Source organism: Trachurus trachurus (assembly GCF_905171665.1).
Source record: "Trachurus trachurus genome assembly, chromosome: 9".
Classification (NCBI taxonomy): Eukaryota; Metazoa; Chordata; class Actinopteri; order Carangiformes; family Carangidae; genus Trachurus; species Trachurus trachurus.
This window is the reverse complement of record NC_139895.1, coordinates 10,718,787-10,742,765: the sequence shown is the minus strand read 5'-3', so window position 1 is coordinate 10,742,765 and position 23,979 is coordinate 10,718,787. Positions and strand designations below refer to the sequence as shown.

The 23,979-nt window shown below is 41.7% G+C and overlaps 1 protein-coding gene across 2 annotated transcripts in view; it reads left to right on the top strand.

Annotated features, from left to right (window-relative positions):
* Nucleotides 1–23,979, top strand: part of ksr2 (kinase suppressor of ras 2) — a gene marked incomplete at both ends in the record, with an annotated part of 113,423 nt that overhangs the window by 68,608 nt on the left and 20,836 nt on the right. The window contains 7 exons of one of the 2 annotated variants that reach the window (XM_083979162.1): nucleotides 6,242–6,311; nucleotides 7,631–7,714; nucleotides 8,001–8,086; nucleotides 9,490–9,599; nucleotides 13,713–13,881; nucleotides 15,331–15,372; nucleotides 19,318–19,387. In XM_083979162.1, coding sequence (XP_083835288.1) covers nucleotides 6,242–6,311; nucleotides 7,631–7,714; nucleotides 8,001–8,086; nucleotides 9,490–9,599; nucleotides 13,713–13,881; nucleotides 15,331–15,372; nucleotides 19,318–19,387 — 631 coding nt within the window. Of the gene's footprint in view, nucleotides 1–6,241; nucleotides 6,312–7,630; nucleotides 7,715–8,000; nucleotides 8,099–9,489; nucleotides 9,600–13,712; nucleotides 13,882–15,330; nucleotides 15,373–19,317; nucleotides 19,388–23,979 lie in introns of both variants that reach the window. The other variant, XM_083979161.1, reaches the window with a different exon arrangement.

Here is a 23,979-nt window from a genome sequence, read left to right as displayed (position 1 = left end):
CTGTGGGCTTGGTGTCAGTAACTTTGTAGATTTTGGCTGGACATCCAGGTATGATCTGGTTTCACAGACATCATGGTCTTGTTTGATTTTAACAGAGACACAGCGAGTTTCTAATAAGATTATATCTCTGTTTTCCAATGGGAATTTTCTATTCCATCATTGAATTAGCCCTCAAATCTAACGAGGGATAGTGGAATCATCAAAGTGAAATGAGTGAAGATGTTTGGGTTCAGGAAGCAGATTGTTTTGAGATGTCAAAGTGTTAGGACCCTTAACATTTAAAGGTAGGGTTAGAGAACCTGGAAAAACGGTTCCAGCAGGCTACATTTTGGAAATACACAAGTCAAAAGTCCAAGCCCCTTTCCTCAGACTTCTCTCTGAAGCCTCCAGAGCTCGGGAACATGCAGCACTTGTTAAGCGTTGGGTTCACAACAAGGTGAAGCCGCGAAGGTATCGCCTTAGTGGCACCACCCAGTGTAATCCCGATGTGAGCGACACGGCTTTCTGCGATACTGTCACATACTGCGCAGCATCGCTAACTTTCCTCCAGCTTTTTCTCATGACTCATTCACGTGACAGAAAACATCATCATAAACCATCCAGCTCAGAGCTACATTGCCACCTACCAGACTTCAGTGTGGTACATTGTAACACTGGCGTCGTCTTCTCTGCGGTTGTTTCTCCTTGTAGAGCAGTACGAGCAGAGGAGGGAGGGAGGGACAGAGAAGGCAGCTTGATTGACACCTCAGGATCCAACTGACTTGAATGTGACATTAGAGATGATTGGATGCTGTTTTTACAGGATTGTCCGTCCCACAGGTGGCTGACTTTTATCATTTTTGTGAAAAAGCATTCAATTAGTTGCAATAGGAGTGTGAAGAGGATTTCAAACAATTTAGTAAAACATACTCCAGAATAGGATCTCCAACCCTACCATGGTAACAGCAAGAGCAGACTAATGCCTTTAAATGACTGTTTACACTTCCATAATGCTGTCTAAATTAAATTTATATTATATTTCATCACAATGAGATACAATTTCACCATTTAACACACATCAAAACTAGGGATGGGCATTTCGAGTAATTTCCTAATCGAGTAACCTAACCTGGTGTTACCCGGGTAACCGATTACTGTAATTAAAAAAAAAAAATAAATAAATAACGTCATGTCTGATGGACAGAGAGCAGCCGGTGCATAAATGCGCTCTGTCCGTCAGACAGTCCGCATTACTGACACACAGCGTCGTCAGACTAAATATCAGGTGGAGAATAAGAGTAGAGATGGAGTTTAAGATGCACACATGGGGCAGATGTGCATCTTTATGCCGGGGAATAAATGCGCTGCATGCGCTCTGAGCGCAGCGCATTTATGCCGCGGCTGCCTCGGAGGAGGAGGAGAAAACTTTTTTTTTTTTATTTTTTTTTTTTAAATCATTAGCGGTGCTTATTTATTAGTCCACAGTAGCCTACATGTTGGTGCCTTCGGTCCTCTCTGCCTCGCATCGTTTCAGGAAATAACTGGGAAGGTTTCAGAATGTTTGTAAACTGAAAGCAGATTTTCTAACAGACTTGATGACACCTGTCGTCTCCCTCCTGACGGTTTACGCCGAGGGAACCACCACAGATTATTGTAAAAGGTTTGAAAGTCCGAGGCTCGATCCAAAAACGCTTGTACACAGCAGAAAATCACGTTGCTTGATCCGAAACTGTTTAACACTCCAAAAAGCCGAACCACGGCATGATGATGTAGTTTGATCCGACACTAGACTGCGCTCTAACGTGCTGTTTTTTTAATCCTAGGTTAACCGGATAATAAATTCATAACCGAGTAGTAGATTGCCTACTCGGGTACCCGGGTACTCGGGTACCCGTGCACATCCCTAATCAAAACATCATGGCTGCTCATCATGGGTGATTTTAATGGCAAACTCCAGTTCGGTGCGAGGTTGGATGGACCTTTGACAAATCTGTGTATAGGCCGTGGTACTTGTGGAGGATTTATCTTCTGCGTGGGGGTGGGACATTCACCCAGTATTACACCCACTGGCAGGAACATAGATTGGCACCTAACATAGTAGAAGCAGGGTTTTCATGTTGATTGATCTTGTTTTAGGTCGGCAATTTGAATCCAGCATGGGACTTCACCAGTGTCGATAAATCCTACTTGAAAGAGAGAGAAAGCTTCAAAGGACGTAGATAAAACATACAATATAAAATTATTGACATAAACTGATTAGTAGCTCAATGGAAATTCAAATCGTCCGTGTAAATAAACCCTCACCTCTCCTTTGACTTCACACCGAGGAACCAATTCACGTCTCTATTCAAAGAAAAACCATGCGCACGCCACACGTGTGCGGCGGTGTGTTGCAGAATCATCAAGCCGTTGTCGTTGAAGACAGACGGCGACGTCAAGAGCGCGCACACGATGACAAACAGCCCTGACCACGCCGCTGACAAGTCCAATCATCTGCCAGCCGACAACAAGGCCGACAAGAAGCAGATGATGTCAGTTCCCCCTCTTTATTGAGTTATCAGGTTGATTGAGTGTAATTGAGCAATGCATCGGAGTGCAGGGAGAAGACACCGGGCCTCTGGGGAGGGTGGAGGAGGAGGAGGAGGAGGAGGAGGAGGAGGAGGAGGGAGAAGAGAGGAAGAAGGGTGTTTCAGGAACCAGGAAATGCTGTGCGGCACCAGGGCCATGAGATTAGCACTGACAGCCACCGACGATTACTACAGTAGCTGCCACGTGATCAGCTAATAAGACTGATCGAGCCCCTAGCGCAGAAGATTTATCATCAATTGACTCTAGATTACCGCCAAGTCTATAGGACGACACCAATTAGACGTTTGTGTGATCCAGACATTGAAATCTCTTTGAATTTATAAAATACAATTTAATGTTACACAAGAAATTGTGAGGATTAATGAGCTCTTTTTAATTAAGAGTAATTTGTTAATTCAAAGACACTAAAAACAACTTATCAAATAGTGTCAATTAGGAAGAGATATTTGTCCATTCACTAAATGAGCCAAGTTGTTTTTGCCACCCAATCTGACATATTGAAGTTATACGATCCCTTTATTCCTCATGTCAATCACCTTGGCCGACACTCCCACAGTCAAGCCATGATGGTTTTGTTTTTCTAAGGGAAGATCTTTGTGGAACTTTTTTTTCTTACTTTCACAATTCTTGGATTTCCTCCAGTGACAAAGTAATAAAAAACCTTGAATCCCTTGTGTTCCTGACGTCCTGGAATTCATTTCCTGTTGGAAAGTGGTGTGATACTCCTGAATGACTCTGCTCAGTTTCTCAGAAAATTACTCAATTATTACACATGTGGCTCTGGAGACTTCCTCGGTACTCATTGTCTTACATCTTGCATCCCCTCATCTACTGTTCGGTCTCTCTTGTGTCAGATTTTGTCAGTTCAAAGCTGCACATTTATTGACGGAGCTGCTGTCTTCAAATCCACTCGGTTGCAGGTACAGATGTTGGATGGGTTGAGTTAGAAAGAGGTGAACTGCTACTCATCCTGAAGCTGCATTAGCTCCTGCTTCCATAGCTAATTCACCTATTGGCGGTCATTGGCGTATTGTAGGTCGTGGCTTGTTCTGCTGTATTGGTGTTGGTTTTTATCCAACTGTCCATTGTGAGTCTTAGGGTGTATTCAGACCTGGCTCGTTTGGAGCAGTTGTTCCAAAACAGGGAGCGTTTGACCCCAAAGATCTTGAGAAGTTTTGGCAGATGTGAACACAGCAATCGCTCTCGGATGCAGAATAAAACAAGCCGGTTGAGATCGCCAAGAAGGGGTGGCCTCGCCTTGCAGTGAGAACATCATAAACACAACACAACACACAACTCGATACTGATGTTTCATGGTTCTCAACTGGCCGGGTGCAAAAATATACTTGACTTGGATCAGGTTGGGTCCTGGCTTTGGGTCGGGTTTTAATATCCAGGCCCGTTGAGACCATAGAAAGACTGGGTAACTCACCCGATGCTGCTGCCCAATGACACGGCGTCGCCACACGGCCGCCATCTTGACTCGGTCCGCTCGATCCCTCAGAGAATTATGTCTATATGTGCATGTTCTACTAAACCAGAACTTTCTCAGTTTTTGACCGATTTTTTTTAACAGTTTGTTATGGATGTCAGAAATGCTGTTACGATACTGCATACGGTACTTGAAATTACAAATAATTTTAATCATGTACTTTTCTATGAAAGTAACATTATAGTAATTATGCGAACAGTTAAAGTAATATCTATATATGGACAAAATTTTAGTTATGAGTAGTTTTTTAGTGCAGATGACTTGTTTTTCCCAAGTAACCTCCTCCTTCTCCTCCTTCTGGGTAAGATTTCTGACCAATGAGAGACCAGTTGGTTCGTGCAAGGCATTTGTTTACAACTTTGGACCGCTTGGGGTTTGACCATGTGAACAAAAACGACCCAAAAGGAAAAATGCAACAATTGTATCGTTTTAGCCTTGTGAATCAAAACAAAGCACACAAACCACATGTCTGAATGCACCTTTAGACATGTCATGGCGGTGCGTGGTTAAAGCAGCATTTGTTGGTGCGGTGAAATGAGATTGACTCCGCTCTTCCTGTTCAGTGCTCATTTCTAAATTGTCCAAATTGGAGCAGAATCTAACACGAATAGCGAGCTGGTAATATGTGTGATTATGTGGTTCGACCTGTGATTTTGTCAGTGCCGCTCCCTTTTGTTACCAAATCATTGTCGGACAGAATCCACCACCATCATCTCACCGCTTAGCCACCTCATACCAACGCCTTCACCAGAGGCCGCGGTTCCCACCTGGTATTATAGAGACGACATCTAAATGTGTCGGGCTGCTCAGTCGCCTGCGAGCTCTAATGGACCGAGCGAAATGTTTTTTTTTTTCTTTTGTTTTGTTGTGAAAACCTTTCTGAAGCGAGAGCTGCTCACAATGGAAATACAAGGCACAAAGAAAGTAGCTTCATCATTATACGACATGTATCTAAGTTGTAAACGTGGAAACAATTCAAACCGGCGTTTTAGGCAGGACCTTGATTTTCTGATGCAGTTTTCAGTCCAAATGAGAGAGAGAGCGCCAGAAAGAGCTGTCTGTCATTGTATGTTGCCTTGTATAGTCTTTGTTGTTGCTTGATGTCAATGCTTTGGAGGCTGGTTTGTCTTTATAGTGGACTTCCTTTAAATTAATGCTAAAGAGACTTCATTATCTGTGTAGACGAGGCCCCATAGTACACTAATCTTATCTTATCTTATCTTTAGAAACAAACACAAGAACTCGTGTTACGTAAAATAAAGGAGAAGAAAGAAGAAAATTGGCGACATTGACCAATTTCATTTGAAGCAGATGTTCTGACAATATAATCTGCTCATCAGGATTGTGATTGTGGGAAAGTAAAAAGCATCACAAGCCCAATTTGTATTCTGCTTGTGTCCAGGCTGTCTGTAAAGCAAATATATACATTTTGCATTTTCAATATTTAAACTATGAACGCTTTAAATTTCACCTTACTTATGTGTATTTCACCATTTCTTCACCTAATATTAGATGTTATCAATAATTAGTATCACATTCATAGGAAATGCAAAATATTGTCCAGTTTATATAATAATATTTGTCTCAATTGTAATGTTGCCTGGATTCCACATTTTTATAAACATTTCTGCCAAGGTCCAAAATGTTCTTGATGGATTTATCAGCTAAACACCGACTGTGTGTTTATCTCTATAGCTGCTGAAGGATGGTCACATTTATTTTGTATTATCCAGCTTTATTTAGACTCTAACGTCACTTCACTACAGGTTAATTTAGAGAAGGATCCTGTTTTATGGAAACGTCCACAGAGACAGGAAGTGTGTTTGTTATCATTTAACCCAAAGCACAACCCCCCCACCCCCAAACCCGAACCAATCTATTTATCCATCTATCATAGACAATTAGGACAACATCTCATTCACGGTGACGAGCTGACAGTGAGTCATGACTAACCGTGTGCATGATATGCATGCAGCTGATGAAGCCTGACACTAAAATGTCAGTCTGTTGCTTCAATATCAGTTCATTCTCTAAAATGTCACATGAGCTAAATGAGTATTTAATGCTAAACATTTAGTCCGCTCTGAAAGATACTGTGTCAGTATTACTTATTTTAATTTATGGAGAAAGAAAAAAAAAAAACATAACGATCTTCTCTGTGTCCTGTTTGATCCTCTGCAGACACTCTCTCAGTGCCTCGCTGGTCCCCACAGATTCCCCGAAGAGATCTGGGAAACTCAATAAAACACAGGTAAGCCTAAAGAGAAGTGTGTGGGTGAGTGCATCCACACTCACACTCACACACACAAACACACAGTCATGCATCTGTGCTAGAACGCCAGTCCAATTAAAAAAAAGGGGCCTCTTGCATAACTCATCTCAAATCTCTGTCTCGCTTTGTCTGCCTTTCTCTTTCTCTTTCTCTTTCTCACCCTGCTCGACTCTGAACGCCAGTGATCTGAAATGTAAAGCAACAGCGTATTAGTTGTGGGATCTCGGCGAACGTGTGGGTGTTTCGCCTGCTGCAAGTCAGCGAGGTGGAGGGAGAACCTCTGAGCAGCCCAAACTGAGCATAAAATGTAATATATAGCAGTAATATATACTATTTTTTTTTTTAATTAATTCAGTTTTAAAGAGAAATACTGTTATTCCATGCAACAATATAGTGCCAGTTTGTATATCTCCACCGCCTGCACTTGATTGCATTGTTTCAATACAATACAATCCCCCACCCCCCCACTGTGGCTTTATGGCCTCGTCTGAGCCAAAAGAACATTTCTTTATTTTCAGAATCTGCCCTTAATGTCACGTTGTTGTTCATATTTGACAGCGGAGTCCACTAAAGACTCCATCAGGGGTCAGATGGAGTTGTGCTTCTGGATCGAGTCGAACGAGGGGGGAGGTGGGGGCTAATAAAGAGATTTGGATTCTGTCAAACTGCATTAGTCACCTGCCATTAGCCGGCCGGCCACGCTGCTAGCATGCATCAGTAAATACAAGCCGGTAAGTCTCATATATAACGTGCTGTAGCAGCAGCGGTGGCGGCGAGTCTGTGCAGCAGGGAGATCGGTTTGTTGGAGATCTGTTTGTGTGACTGTGTTGGAGTCGGAGGCCTCCAAGCTGTCGAACCCACGTAAAAACCCATGTGGCCTCTGTCTCAGATATTCATTTAACACAGGGGGTTACTGAAGAAATGAAAATGAAATGGAGGCACCAAATTGAATCAGCAGGTGAGGAGGGAGATTAGGGAAGGTAAACACTTTTTTTTTACTGAAGCAGCTTCTTCGAGCATCTATCATCTATCTATTTATCTATCTATCTATCCTCGTGGAGAAAGGTTACGCAGGGGAACGTGGGGAACTTCTTTGGTGAAAAAAAAAAAGCTGTCTTGTCAGAATGAGAGAACACTGCGAAAGGCAAAAAGGTCAGACGCAGTGCTCTCTCACGGTAATTCACGGCTCCTCCATGTCATATAGATGTGCAACAAGCTGAAAGTGATGTCCCCACGTTTTAAAAAATGTCCTCATCTCGCTCTCTCTCTCGCTCTCCTCTCTCCTCTCTTGCCTGCAGGTTTTCCACCAAGTATTGGATGTCCCAGACCTGCATAGTATGTGGAAAGGGAATGTTGTTTGGACTGAAATGTAAAAACTGCAAGTAGGTTATCAACACTGCTTTTTTGTCTTTAACAGATCCAGACTGTTTTTTTTTTTTAAATATGTATTTCTTTTTTCTTTTTGATGGATGAGACGTTACAGAACCTTTTTGTTTTTATCTCTCTCTTGAACTGGAATTAGCAATTTGAAGCATCTCGTCTGTTTCTCTACATGTTGATACTTTCCACTTGCACAGGTTCATCGCTGTGTAAAAAAGAAAGAATTGAAATAATGGCATCAACAAGATAAACACTAATCACATTTCCCGTCCTACTGTATCCACTTAGGCTGAAGTGCCACAACAAATGCACCAAAGAAGCCCCACCTTGCCATTTACTGATCATACAGCGAGGCGGACGAGAATCCCTCAAAGGTGTGTTTTTATGTAACGTTTCCCCATAAAGGTTGACGTTAAGTCTCATCAGCATTCATGGTTATGTTTGTCTGAAAACATTTTAAAAATTGGACTGTAAACAAAGCTGATCATGATGACAACTGTAGTTCTCCAGTTGATACAGTTTCTTATAGTGCAAAAACATTGTCTTTAGATGTGAATGGGTGTCAGACCTAAGTATTTTCAAAGTCTTCTAGTGTGTGGTTGGAGGAATCTGGTCATTTGGAAAAATAGGACTTTTTATTGATCCCACTTATGGGAAAGTCGCTTCTATCTAACCTACTGTATAAAAAAATGTTTAGAAAGCATGCATCAGCTTTGTTAAAATTACCATTTTGTATTCATGTTGGTTTTTATGTCATTTGAAACGACATTCGAACCATTGAGACCGAATGCCCCTGAAAATATCAGAAAAACACAGATTTTTTCTAAATAATGTGTGACAAAGTATATAAAAATTTGTCAAGGAGCATAGAGTTGCATAGCAAACGGGAATTTCTTTTATTCCACATTTGAGTACAGATTTCTTTTCAGATTCTTATGATAAAATACCGGTTACACCACTTGACAGTGGGTTAAATCACATCATTGACACATACATGAAATAAATAAATATGGGTAAACTGTATAAATGGTAGATTAGTAGTGGAAAACTCAAACTAAAGTCTTAAATCAACATCCACATGTTTATATTGATTTTTAATCAGTGGATTTGGACCAGAACTAGGTATTTACCGTAGGTTTTAGACCCAGCTGCTTCCTGCCTTCATGATTATTCAATTATTCTACCAGGCTACTCATGTTTTTTTTTTGTTTTTTTTAAGCGAAATAACCTCTCCTGGTTTAAGCAGATAAAAAAACAACAGAAAAAAGTTATCTGCTGATTAATTAAGCCACTTAAGGTTTGACAAATGTGATTACGTCATGCACTGTTTGTACTGACAGAGACAGCACTGAAAAAATTCCCATTATCTGCTATCACACTTCAGATTCTTTTGTCCTCTCTCTCTCCCTCTTCTCTCCCTCTCTCTGCTCTTAATAAGATCACCAAGGAACGACTCAAGGTAAAGAACACTAATTAGACTTCTCCTGTTCGACTTTAGTAAGCAAGAGCGACAATTTCTTAATGACATAGTTTGCTTAAGGAAAGTTTTTTTTTCCTTAACAAAGTGTCAGTGTGTGATAACAAATGGATGGTGTTCAAGAAAGGGCATTTTGTTCTTTCTTTCTTTTCTTTTTTTACATTAAAAGCACGTCCTGATAACAAGTTTTTTTTTCTTCTTCTTCTCTAATTTCACTAAAGCTGTGAGGTGAGGTGAGCATTGTTTAATTTCAGTCTCCCACACTGCTTCATTGTTCCCTCTTTGGCTTCTTCTGTGTAGTCGCTCGTCTGGTACGGACTGAATCAGTGCCATGTGACATCAACAACCCGCTCAGGTACACAGACCTGCACATCAGTCAGACGCTCCCCAAAACCAACAAAATCAACAAGGTGAGCGAAAAAAACACACAAAGAAAACAAACTGTGTATTATAATTTGTTCGTAACCTGTCCTACATATCACATTCCTGCCATTTTGGGGGGGTTGGAAGTGGGGGGTGGAAAATAGTTATGAGTCATCCAGTCTTTTTCCCTCGGGGATCAGGAAACCGTACGAAAATATCTTCTGCAGTATTGATGTTTACACAGATGGATTTGTGTTCATACAATGAATATTTTTTTGTACTTAACAATTTCTGCTGCTTTCCAGAGGAAGGAAGGAAAAAAAAAAGAAAAAAGTTTGCTGGTAACAATACAGAGACGGAAATGTGTGTTTGTGAGGGGAGAAAGTGAAGCAACGTGGATCTGTCAGTGTGACGACTTTGTGTTGATGCTGGTAACGGATGATGACAAGTTTTGTTGTTAATGTCTCTGATTATGGACCAAATTTACATTAAAGCAGAAGTAAGTGATATATTTGTGTTAATATAAGTCTTAAATAGTTATATCTTCCGACAGCAATCAGTTACATAGAGTGTTTGGACCGAAACACGGGTCTCTCAGTCCCTCTGCTCTGCTCTGAGTCGAGGAGAAAACATTTCTCGTATCCTACAGTTTTTATCCATGAGGAGAGAGAACGGCATGCAGGGCTGTGTGTGCAGCCAAGGAACGCCGTGAATGTGGTGACGTAGGGACGAGGACTGTTATGGTGCGTTCAAGGAAACTCGTAACTCGTGTTTTTCCGACCTGTGAAGTCGTACCAGTTCGATCTGGTTCGAGTTCACGGGTTGGAAGTTACGAGTGGCCGTTATAGTGACTTTCACAGGTAAAACAGGTCGGAAAAACACGAGTGGGTTGCCTGGAACGCTACAAAGTCGTAAGTTGTGACTTGAAGCTGTAATTTACGGTTTCAAAAGCCTGCCTGGAACGCAGCATTAGCCAAAACGACCGGATCGCTTACTTCTGCTTTAATACAACCTGACATGACGTAACACAACGTCTCAGGAGAAGCAGGACGTATAATATTGCCCTTAACATAAACTGTTAAGCTTGGTTTGGTTTGGTTTGGACACAAAAACAACTTGATTAGTCACCATCAGCATAAGGAACCACTTTCCTCAGCCTAGAAGCCAATGGTCATCATGGTTACGGTGATAAATGTAGGTTATGGTCGCGTAAGGGTCATGGATCAAAGTTACCGTGTTGACTGCGGCCTGATCTGAGGCTTGCCGCCAATTATTATTTGTGTCAAAAGTCGTATTATTTTGTTGATCCCGATCGAGTTGGAGCCTCTGTGACATTGCAATCGTAACGTTTTGACATTGGGTTGCCTCTTGACGGAAAACACCGGCAACGGCCAATGAGAGTGGACTGGAAAGCGCCTACTTTTACGGCTTGAAAACACGGTAGCTAACAAAAAAAGAGGAGCTAGTGGAGTCATGCCAACAACATGAGTGACTTTATAATCGGCCTGCAGGATATCAGCAAAATGTGCGATGTGCAGTGTTCAATATCGTGATGACTTGCGATAAATAAGCAAATATTTAAATGTGTGCATATTAACTATACAGTGTCTTTGTGTTTTAATAGGTGCTCTGCTAATAGGTACCTTCAAACAATGAATACATTAAAGCAGAAGTGAGTGGTCCGGTCGTTTTGGCTAATGCTGCGTTCCAGGCAGGCTTTTGAAATCGTAAATTACAGCTTCAAGTCACAACTTACGACTTTGTAGCGTTCCAGGCAACCCACTCGTGTTTTTCCGACCTGTTTTACCGGTGAAAGTGCACTATAACGGCCACTCGTAACTTCCGACCGGTGAACTCGTACCAGATCGAACTGGTACCACTTCACGGTCGGAAAAATACGAGTTTCCTTGAACGCACCATAACAGTCCTCGTCCCTACGTCGCCACATTCACGGCGTTCCTTGGCTGCACACACAGCCCTGCATGCCGTTCTCTCTCCTCATTGGATAAAAACTGTAGGATACGATAAATGTTTTCTCTTCGGCTCAGAGCAGAGCAGAGGGACTGAGAGACCCGTGTTTCAGTCCAAACACTCTATGTAAGTGATTGCTGTCGGAAGATATAACTATTTAAGACTTATATTAACACAAATATATCACTTACTTCTGCTTTAATAGACAAATTGCACATGAATAATCAATAATCAATTAAACAAAGTTAATTTAACCCTCTCCTGACTGCTTTCCTTTTAGGCAACCCTTTGTTTATCCTGAATCTTTATATTGCGATTATGGATTAATCTGCCAGCCCTACTTTATAATGCCTCAAAGAAGACGGGCTGTAATAGGCGTGATTTGATTATATCCATATTTAAATGATCAAATATGATACATAGAGCGGATATATAATCCTGTTTCACTTCTGCTTTTATCAGTCAGTTAAGTTTTAAGACTCACAGAACTCATTGACTTTTGTCTCTTACCTCTTGCTGTGTAGTTCGTGTGTGTGTGTGTGTGTGAGCTGTCAATCACGGCAGCAGGGGTGATAGCAGCTTCTAATGCTGCATTTTGATCTAACTTCAATGAACCTAAAACTGAAGAGTCTGCTTCAGCGGTTATTAAAAAGTAGATTTAAAAGTATCTGAGGTGAGGTTTTTCTTTTTTCTTTTTCCTATAACTGGGACACTTTACTTAAGTTCTCGCTGAACCACCCCGCCCGCTGATACACAGACGTTAAGCAAGTAGAAAAGAAAAGATACAGGGAGGATTTTTTTGTAATGAATGAGATAAAACCGGCTCCACTCATGAGTCCACACAGTCACTCACCACTGAGATCGTGGTTTAAATCCTGATTGTTTAAAAAGAACATGAAGTCATCCTCTCAACCTGAAGTCTCTTTCTTTTTTTTATTTGAGCTCATAAGTTTGACTGTGGAGTCGGTTGTGCACCAGTGTGTTTCTTTTTTTTTTTACCTCATTCATTACAAAATTGCATCCACTTTTTGCATCATTTCAGACCATTTTTCAAACCATACCCCTGAATCTTTAGATTGATTTCCCCACCTCGCAGGCGTCCCATCGATTTCCCTTCACTCCAGTGGGCTCCAAAAAGTCAACTAGCGCACAAGCTTTAAAACTTGCTTGCGGAGCATCATCCATCAAATCTGAAGCGTTTACCGTCTTTATGTTTTGTCAAGTTACTGTACGTTATCATGGCGTTGCAGTTAAATGCCGGAGCAGGTTCGGAAAACCTTTAAGTGCTGGTGCATTCAAGGATGCTCTGACATCTGAGATTTTAAAGTCGGTGCTTTTTTTTTTTCCACACCAAGTTTTTGTAATTAATAAAGTGCTTTTCAGCTCAGAGTCAGTGCAACCAGTGATTATTTTGGAGTTATTACTGAAAAGCGGTGCACAGACAGACTCCATTATGAAATCTTTTTATGTTTAATAGTGCATGGAGTCTAGACATAGATCTAAACAAAGAAACGTTTTTTGCAGAAGTTACATGAACTGAACAGTTCAGATCAGGTTTTTCTGAGAACCTGAACTGGGCCTCGACTTCACCGACAGTAGCCGATGTTGCCATTGATGAAATTAATGCAGGAAGTGCAGATGGCAAACGCATCCCAGAGAGGAAACTCTTCTCGCTGCTAAAACTTGATGACTACCCGTGGTCTTCTCGGCGAGATCGGGATCTGTTCAAGTGAACGGCTGATTGAGTGAAATATGCGCAAATGTGATGAAAGTATGAATGTAAAGTAGTTATTTTGATTACATTTTCACTAACCTTATTTTCCTGCATGTTGGAGAATCCTTGAACGCACCGCTGTGGATGTATGTTTTTTTTTTTTTGACAATGCTTCCCGTTTACACCTGCAGCCCTACACAATAATAACATAACTACGGCAGCATATTGCTCATTGTGATGGATTACCTCTGTCAGGGAAGTTTTCAAGTCTTTGCAAAATGAAATTAATGAAAACCGAGTGCTGCCTGGAAGGTAGAAAATCAATCTAGAAATTTGGTGGCATGAATAAGTGAGAGGCTGACAATAAAGTACAGTAAAACGTTTTTTTTTTTTTGGTTTCTTTTGTTTGTTTTGTGATTTAACAGACGTAAAACTTGACCTGCTCTCCTCTCCTCTCCTCTCACCTCCTCTCCAGGATCACATCCCGGTCCCGTACCAGCCAGACTCCAGCAGCAACCCCTCGTCCACCACCTCGTCCACCCCGTCCTCCCCGGCTCCGCCCCTGCCCAGCAGCGCCACGCCCCCCTCGCCACTACACCCCTCCCCGCAGTCGGCACGGCAGCAGAAACAGTTCAACTTGACAGGTATCGGTCAACCCTTAGCTTTGACTAGCCTGTTTACAGCTCAGCAGGTGCAAGGTTTATTAGGTTTAATGTCGTAATTTAGCACTTATGAGCACAAAATGCTCATTTTAGTTGAAGCTGTTTAGTATTAAAGGACAATTCCAGGCGAATTCAACTCTGGGGTGTATTTACCTATCATTTTAGGTCTAAAAGAATGAATCTGAAGATTTTCAGTTTAATTGCTCCTGTTTAGCGGTAGTTGCATCTGTCCCCGCATCCCCACGGCAGCGATGAATGGGAGTGGATGTAAGTTCCGCTGTTTAGGCTGTTTACATCCCTCAAAGCCGCAATTTTTTTCCACAGACAGCGTCAGATGGAGACTCAAACATGCACCGAGAAGTTTATTTACTTCAAGCAAGCCGGCATGTTTGTAAAACTAGATCTAATTCAAAGTCTCCCGGAGTCTCGCGCGAGACCCAGTTGCAGTGCGCGGTGCATTCGGGCACAGTGGGAAAAGCTCCCGTTTGTGTCATAAACACAGGAATATCAACTCTTGACTTGCTTCAAGTAAAAAAAACTTCTCGGCGCATGTTTGAGTAGCCACCTGACGCTGTCTGTGGAAAAAAATGTACACTTCAAGCAAGTAAAGAGTTGATATTCCTGTGTTTATGACACAAGCGGGAGCTCCTACTGCGCCTGAATACACCAGCACTGCAACTTCGGGCTCGCGCGAGACTCCGGGAGACTTTGAATTAGATCTAGTTTTACAAACATGCCGGCTTGCTTGAAGTAAATAAACTTCTCGGTGCATGTTTGAGTAGCCATCTGACGCTGTCTGTGGAAAAAAATTGCGGCTTTGAGGGCTGGAAACAGCCTAAACAGCGGAACTTACATCCACTCCCATTCATTGCTGCCGTGGGGATGCAGGGACAGATGCAACTACCGCTAAACAGGAGCAATTAAACTGAAAATCTTCAGATTCATTCTTTTAGACCTAAAATGATAGGTAAATACACCCCAGAGTTGAATTCGCCTGGAATTGTCCTTTAACAACATCGTGAGGCATAAATGTCTCATGGTAATCCACACAAAGGTTGCTGAAATGTTGTTGTTAGCTGACTGATAGCCATTCCTATAGGCATAGCAGTAACCCCCCTTGGCTTTTCAGTTTATGAAACAAAATGCTCCTAAAACACAGCTTATATTCACATTAGTGGCATCTCTGAGTTGCCCACAGTGTTTTGACATCAAAACAATGTTGCATCCGCGCCAACACCATGTCACGATTCTGCTGGAACGCTGTAAATCAATTCTAAACAATCAAAAGATATTGAGAAAACGAACTTTGAATTTGTGTTTTGAAGCAGTGCCGTGTCTCATAAATCTCTCCGTGAGGTAATTTGAGTATAAACAAAACACACATTAGATTGGCGAGACATCTAACTCCAGCTTTTGTCTCCCTCCCTGCAGCCTCCAGTTATTTCAAATACAAACAACAGTTCATCTTCCCAGGTAAGTAGCTCATAATTGATCATTACGCCTACCCATAATGCCCCGGCAACGAGGAATGAATAGGGAGAAGAATGGGGCTCAAATTAGGGTCAAAAAGATTTTGATCTCGTAAAGCGATCCTCACAAATGATGCCAGAGTTTGTAGCTGTAAATCAACCGGTAAAATAATTCTGTGTGAGACGTTCAAGTGCATAGAGGTGAAAGAAAAACAACACATATCAGTGTTTCTAAAACATGTGACACTGAAGTCTATGGATATTCTCATTCATCGAGGTCATCGTAATCTCATGGGCAACAAATTGACTCGAAGGCAACTGGACTTGTATTTGTCTAGGAAGACGTTTCGCATCTTATCCAAGGGGATTCATCAGTTTGCAACGAGTCTTCCTAGACAAATACAAGTCCATCTGCCTTCGATTCAATTTGTTACAGAGAGATATGCGACACCAAAGTTACATGTGTGAATTTTTTACCTCGTTTCTACACCCGACGATGACAAAGCAGTGTCCAATCAGAGGGCAGGTGCTTTCATTACCTTTTGTCTCCACAGCAGTAGATTTTAAAGATGGAAGACAGTGGGGGGAGGGGAGGGGAGGGTGGGATGTGGGCTCGTCCACCACCACCACCACCACCACCCAGGTTGTGACCCTAATTTGAGCCTTTAGAGGAGGACGGTTCTTTTGATGTTGCTCATCTTCGCCTGATTTAAGACTCCTGGCTGCAACACCCACTCATTGCTTTTCTCATTTGGGGGCTTCCCTAATGATTTCTGCCGGTGCCGGGACTCTTTTTTTTCTCCTTTTTTTGTACCAGTCTTTGCTCATTTGGCAGGTTATTACAACCTGGAGTGGTGTGAAGGAAAAGGATGACAAAAAAATATATAATTGAGATCTGAGGGAGGCAGGTAGTCGTGAGTTCATGAATGTACAGCAGCACCAACCAACCCCCCGTTGTGATTATCATAGTCCAAACCCACTGTTGTTTGTTTGTTTTTCACCTGCATTACATCATCAGCAAGTGGAGCGAATGCTGCGTTCAAGTCAAATTCAATTTACAGTAAATGCCGGCTCTAGTTGTTTAGAAAATGAAATAAAACCACATCTCCACGGGGCTTCGGTGTTTGTTTCTGTTGTCACATTGGACCGGAGAATATTCCCCAGCTCACATTTTTTGACGGAAAGTAGCCCCATAACCTGTTATAAAAGAAAGAGAAAAAAAAGAAGTTGTGTAGCAGACGTTGTACAGCTGGCTCGGATTCACACACACACACACACACACACACACACACACACTGGATGATTGGGAGCCTGCAGTCCCTCCTGGCTCGCTCGCTCGCTGGTCTTTGGAGTAAATCCATACAAACATCCATGCAGGCTCCACACACACAAAGCAGAACCAGTGGGTCCTCCTTGCTGTGAGGCGACGGTGCCAGCCACTAATGCACCGTGCCACAAAGGGAATGGTTTTTTTTTTTCTTTTTGCGGCTCCCACACTTTGTGTCACATATTTGTCGGGATGTGCCAACAAGAGGCGGTTAAGCGCGTGCACCGCGAAATTCCTCTGATGTCTTTCAGAGGTGGATGCACAACACAACACAACACAAGAGCTGACCTTACTCCCATCTTTCATGTTTGAACAGGAGGTTGTTTGCAGAGAGGAGCATTCAAGTGAATTCAGCCTCCTCTTCCTCCACAATGTGACACGCAGCATATGCTGAACGCCCCGTCACGGTGATCAAATTAAATGTATTTCACTTACTGACTAAAAGACGCTCTGTGAGGGCGCAGCGCCGTGATAACACATTATCTCTCCACTCCACAGAGTCTGCCACCACCGTGGGGACTTCTTCTACACTGATTTATATACAAAAAAAAGAAAAGAAAATATGCTTTTGCTGGGAATGTCAACGTGTCTTTTGCACCATAAGGAAAACAAGTGTTGAATTCACAAAAGTATCAATGTATAATTATGTGGTGGATTTTAATGCCTGACAAAACCTCCACAACCAAAACACAAAAAACGTAGTCCTGACATGAATTGATTACTCTCCTTTGAATAGGACAAATTAATGTTGATTCAATTATCAAATCACCAAACACTGGTCTACATGGTGAAAACCTCGGAAACGAAAGTAGCTACATTTTTACCAGAATTGGGTCTCTGATAAAGGAAAATTAAGTCCTGAGTTTTAATAGAGGGTATGCACATGACGTCACGGTACTCTGAAGTCGCTGTGGAACGTCCACTGAGTGGCAAAAAGACGAGTGGCAGAGCCGCCAAAGTTTAAAAACGAGCAAGTAACGAAGCGATTTCCTCCGAGCCCACACAAGTCTGACATGTCTAGCTTTGCCAGCATGTAAAGCATGCATGACCTAACAGAGCTGCTAAAAATCTTGAGGATACGTCTCACTTTGACCGAGTTACATTCAAGAACCTGTTCTCAATGACGGAAAGTAAATTCACTGGAGCGGTCATTTTTTTCGATCGATCAGCTGTGTTTACAGTTTCATTTGTCATAGTTATGATGTTTAGATAAATTAGTCCTCCAACACACTGGTCAGAGTTTTTCAGAATAAAAGCAGCTCGTGTTTTAGTGTCGGGAGTCAGGGGAGACAGTAACAGCTGTAATCTCGTCCCTCTGCACATTAACAGTGAGCCTGTCAGTCACTCTGCAGGTACCGCGGTCACTCTGTGTGTTACAGTCAGTGTCCGTGCAGCAGACGGCTTTGGGGAGCTGGTTGTCGATTCCTTTTGACATCAATTTGTTTTGATATACTATATTTTATCCAGTTTATAAGTCCACCGCTATCCGCCAGCATGTTGAGGGACGCTTGTTTTGCCACTCAGTCCGATCGAACGGGGCGTTGCCGAGGGCAACGTGACGTAAACGCATACCCTCTATTGGCTCCAGTTTCCAAGAAACAGCAGTTACTGTAGGTAATGATAATGTAAATATATAATAATACAATTTAGTCTCAAAGTGAAGATACATTTACAAACTTCCATGTGGTACCGTTTTCATTGCTCTACTGTACTTTCGAAGTTATGAGGCATCGTGATCAGATTTTCCAATATTTGTAGACCAGTGACTTACGCCTCAAGTTCCTTGAATCCCAACACGTGTGTAAAAATGTATTAATTGATGATCAAATTGGTGATTTGAACAAATAATAATAAACTTTGAAGGAGGTTATGTTCATATAAAAGTTTGTTTGGAAAAGTTAAATACAGGTTTTGGTTTCTTTATTGGGAAATCTAAGACCACCATTGCATTGATTTTACTAACCTTAATGTAGCAGTCAATGTCATATAAACATACAGTACATGTTTGGATGTTTAGGTGATGCGTCAAAGAAAAAACAGACTAACATTGGCATATTAAACATATTGTGGTACAACACTAAAATAGCCCTGAAACCACCAAGAGTTAGATGAGACTTGTCCAACGGTCTTTACATTAAACAGATCAGATAAGACAGGACTTTATTTGTCCATTAATGGAGAAATTTACAAGTAACAGCAGGTTAAGCAAACAAGAGGCTAATCAAGCTAAAACTATTGTAAAAAAAATGTATTTAAAGAGTAGAACAAAACAAACAATGCTCCTGATATACACAAATTAAGCCAGAACGGGAATCTGGCTGAAGGCTGAATCTTTCTTTAACAATGTTTTTACTATAGAAACTGTGTTTAATAGGAGATGATGCTGTGCTCTCTGTGTATTTAGGTCGTTTCTGTTCGTTATGTTAGATCACAACAGCAACAATGAGCAGAATATTTGCGGTGGAGAAACCTTCACTGTTACTGAGGAGAAGAGGATTGTACTTGATGGTGTCATCACGATGAGAAAACAAGGAGAAAACACGAGCAGGAATTGACAGTGAATGCAACTTTAGTTTCTAATCTGCCGTGTTTGGTTTGTGCCTGATGTTTTTTTTTTCCCAGATGTTGCTCCGGAGGCTCCTCCCAGCAGAGCGCCGCAGGTCATCCTGCACCCTGTCCTGTCTGAACCAGGGTGAGTTGAAACTTATTACAGCACGAGTTCAATAATTATAATAATAATAAAAAAAAACCCACATGGCCACATTTAAAGAAACGAGGAAATGTCCTCTTCCTCCTCCTCCTCCTCCTCTTTCTCTTTCCTTCTCTCTTTCCCTCTGTGGCCGCTGGTCAGGGGCCGAGTCAAATTTATTGGAGCACGGATATTTGGGTGACAATTTCAATGCGAGGGCCGACGTGACGAGCACTCGGAGACTGATGTTAGCATGACCTTTAGTTCATGCTACACTTGGGATGCCAACTGGATTTCCACTGGCTCTTTGAGGAAGCCAGTGGTCACGGGGGAAAACAGCCGGAAGAGGAGGAGGAATGATGAGATGCCTTTCGACCCAGATGTTAATTAGATTAGGATCTCAATCTATCACGAGGAACGGGGCAAAGAGAAGAACCTCGTTCTACGAGCGGATGGTCAATTGTGATGAAATATGGACCCTGCCCGCCCGGACCGGATTTTAATGGATTAATCAATAGCAGATAATAGCCACCGTTAATTTTATTTTCAAAATATGAGCGCAGGATTGACAAAGGAAGAGAAAGAGAGAGAGAAAAAAATCTGGTGGTTCAGAGTTTCTAAACGAAGGTATAGGACACGGGGGCTGCAACTTGTTTGTGATGTATTTGAATGTAAAATAAGCTGTTTGATATCTTCACGCCACCGCGCCGTTAGCAGCTGCCAGCTTTGAGATAAAGAATGTAAAGCAACTGTCCGGAAATAATAATAATAAGAATCGGAAAGAAAGAAAATATGACAACAAAATAGACGGGTAAACATACATCACATCACAGTGGGCTCAATTTGTGTTTGAATGGGCCGTTCATTACCATAATAATCATTACGAGACAGAGATTGTTCTCTGTGTGTTCAGATTATGTTTCTACATTGACAAACGCAAAACAAAGGAGTTGCTGTGGACAAACTGATGAGTGTGTGATGTGAATGAGCTGCAGTTAAAGTGATGACAACATGGTCATTTTCTTAGGGATGTAACTGACCTTTATATTAATCTCTATTGGGAATATTTTCTGAAACCAAATGGATAAAGCCCAGATTTTTTTTGTTTCTAACCAAAACAACTATTTTTTTTTTACTTCAGTGTGGCTTTACAGTAACAGTCATTGGATACCACTTTGTGGCTTACTAGCATCATAATATTTGATTTACATTTCATCAAAATTACTATTTTCTCAGCAGCAGCAGATACAAAGCTTTGTTAAGCCAGAAAACTGACTCAGCACTTAGCCACTTAGCACGTAGCCTTTCTAAAGCCCTATTCGCACGGGATTAGTTTTACCTGGGGACCTCTGGTAATTAGTAATAATTGCGGAGGACGTCTGTGATCTTAATCCCGTGCGAATGCGCCATGTCAGTAAAAAAGTAAGTAAAAATTCCCCCGCAAATTACCTACTATATTTCACCAAAGACCGACGTCCCGTGGTAAAACTAGTCCCGTGCGAATCTGCATCTCAGTAATTGAGGGGCATTTTTTGTTGTATCTGTGTTTTTAAGAGCCAAGTCACCACCACACACACCTTCACTGCTGCCGATAACTGCTGCATTTCGATTTGAATTCGTGAGTCTATCAAGTGCATTGTTTATCAATACGTCATGCCTGTGAATCTGTGAACGCGCACGTATAAAAGGCGGATTCAAGGCAGCAGACAAATCACAACCAGAGCACCGCAGAGAGTAGCGAGGTGAGCGCAGCGCACGCCTTATTTCTCCTGTGATGGAGAAAAAAAAAGAAGCCTGCGGTCCGACCTGACCCGAGTTATTGAATGTTTACGTTTATTTAGAAGAAGTTTGATTGGTGCTGATTAAACTTGTAAATGATGCTGCTCTGGATACGATTCTTTCCTTATATTCTGACTCTTTTAAACAGTGGCCAAACAACCGAACCATTTTATTATATTAGGCTATAGCCTATATTTTCCATCTTTGCTGAGCATATAAAGGTTTGTTCTAAATTAAATAAAAGCCTGTCCCATATAGACGCGTGTCTCTCTAGACGGGTCCGCTCGGCGCACACACACACACCCTCCAAAAAAAAAAAAACTATTGTCAGAAGTCCGGGCTGTGAGAACCGGCAGCCTACCTCTGGTATGGATAATCAGCGTGGTGATCCAATGGATTTGATCGATCCCGGAAAATCTGTTGTCGTGATATAGACTCATGTGTTTTCATAATGTTTCATAAAGTGGATACAATCACCGCAACTCTGTCCGGAGCTTCGCTACTTTTATTTCCGTATCCTTGGTAACAATAACCCCTGGCCCTGGTACAAGGACACCCCCCCCCCCCCCCTCCCCGCTTGACTTGAAGTTATGGCCCCCCCTTGTCCAGATGCGTTCCGCGGTCCATGCAGCAGCGGATGTTACGACGTGCACAGCTTTGACGTCATATCGGAGCCTATGTCAGTAAATTCGAGTAAAAATACAGACATCACTTATCCCGTGCGAATGCACCGCAAGAAACACAGACGTGGGGGGGTAATTTACAAATTACCAGACGTCCCCAGGTAATACTAATCCCGTGCGAATAGGGCATTAGAAAAAAACATCTATCAGACATCGGTTTCCAAATCAATGGTGAGAATGAAAAATTACATGTTGTCGACTCCAAAGTGTCTCCAAACTGTTTGATTAATTGGCTTAAAGAATAAAAAGCAAATTAAAAGGAATAATTAAAAACAACAGAGGAATTTATGACTTTGAAATCACTGGTATTCGGACTTTAAAGACTGTGAACTCACTGATTTTCAATGGTTGTTAAGGTAAAGATTGACAGTACATTATTTTCTCTGGTCACTAATTATCTAGGTAACTTTTTTTCTTTACAAGTCTTGGAAACAGCTAAGATTTTTATTTCGGATATTCATAGTGATGCTTTGTATAGTTTCTCCATGAAACTTCTGGATGAGATGGTATCAACCGAAGATGAATAAACATCACAGAAACACTGTTGCTCATCTTATTACACAATCAGTTTTAGGTCAAACTTTCAGTAAGTTCTGAAGAGCGAGAGTTGAATCCATGTAGCTGGATCAAGAGATCGAGAAAATCCTCTTTTTAAAATGCGTGAGAACATCCATTAAAAAAAACACATCTTAAACCTTTCACTCTTTGACATCTTCTCATTACCGTGTCTGTAAAATCGACATGCTTTTACTATTTCACCATTTCCCATTCTCTCTCTCTTTTTCTTTTCTTTTGCCTTTCGACAAGCGAGAATACTCGACGGCGGTTATGAAACCCATCGTCTTCTGATTTAATTAATGCTATTGTCCCTCCTTTCCCACATCTCTGTATGCTCTTGCAAGTGGCAGCTGGCAGATTTTCTCCGGCCTTAATGGCCTCATCCCAGGGTTAATGAGGTTCCTGTCTCAGACCCCAACACCCGGCAGGATCCACTCATTAGAGCAGAGATCGAACATATATAGTATAGTACAGGGGGCCCCTCTCGGCGCCACAGGAATCACACATTATTTTATGTGCCGCTTCACCTGTGGTCTTTGCCCAGGGTTTTTCCAGGATTGCTTTTTGCGGAAACCAGTGTTTAATATACCACACAGAAAGGTTTCTCAGAGGTTACGCGCTGATGTTACACACAGCCAGTTATGTGGACGGAGGAGGAGGAGGAGGAGGAGGATGGGTGGAAGAGCGGTGGAAGAGCGGGTGAAGCAGGTTCCTTTTGTGTCGTGGCCATTGGTTTTCGGTTCCCATGGTGCAGGTGTCAGTGAACACACCAGGGTCAGAAATTAATAGGAACCAAGGGCGCAAATGCACTTCAAAGTTCATTAGCGGGAAGAAAAAGAAAAAAAAAACGTGAAATAATAAAAAAAAATAAAAAAAGGTTGGAAATGCTGGCAGTAATTAGGAGTGCCCTTTCTTCCATTTCATCCTTTTCACACTTTATTCGTTTATCTGTCAAACAGTGTCAATATAAAGTGCAACCTGTGGCCACTGCAGGTGATGAGCAGCATAAAAAGCCTGTGGTCTGGTAATTATTTCCTCGTGTCATTTGAAAATATTCTTCAGAGAGAGTCAAACAATCATGGGCCTGGTTGAGTGGAAATATTACCCAAGGACATGTCAAACGGTTTCAAACGAGATTAAATATGATTAATAAAAAATGTAAAAACAGTGTCTGTCAACAGATAAAGGCTGGATGGTGGGGCTATCAGTGTAGCTACACTAAAACCTGACAAATCTCATTTTTAAAGACACTGTGAAATGAAATATGTATCACTCCAGCTTTAATCCTGTATCCACATGTCAATTGTTCATTTATCTGTTGATATTTGCCAAATTTATGTCGGAAAATATTATAAGAGTCTTTTTTTTTAATACATCAAAATCGATGTATTTTCTTTTTCTTTGTTATGATTTCAGATGTTTGATGACTCATCCTGCACTCGGGGGCCGTCCTAATATTTGGGTCCAAATGAAAGTGTTTCTTGAATTTTTACATCCCTCTCCTAAAATATAATAAATCCTGCCAGTCACCGTCACCGCTACTTTCAGCTCCAGGCTCCAACAGTCTGCACGATC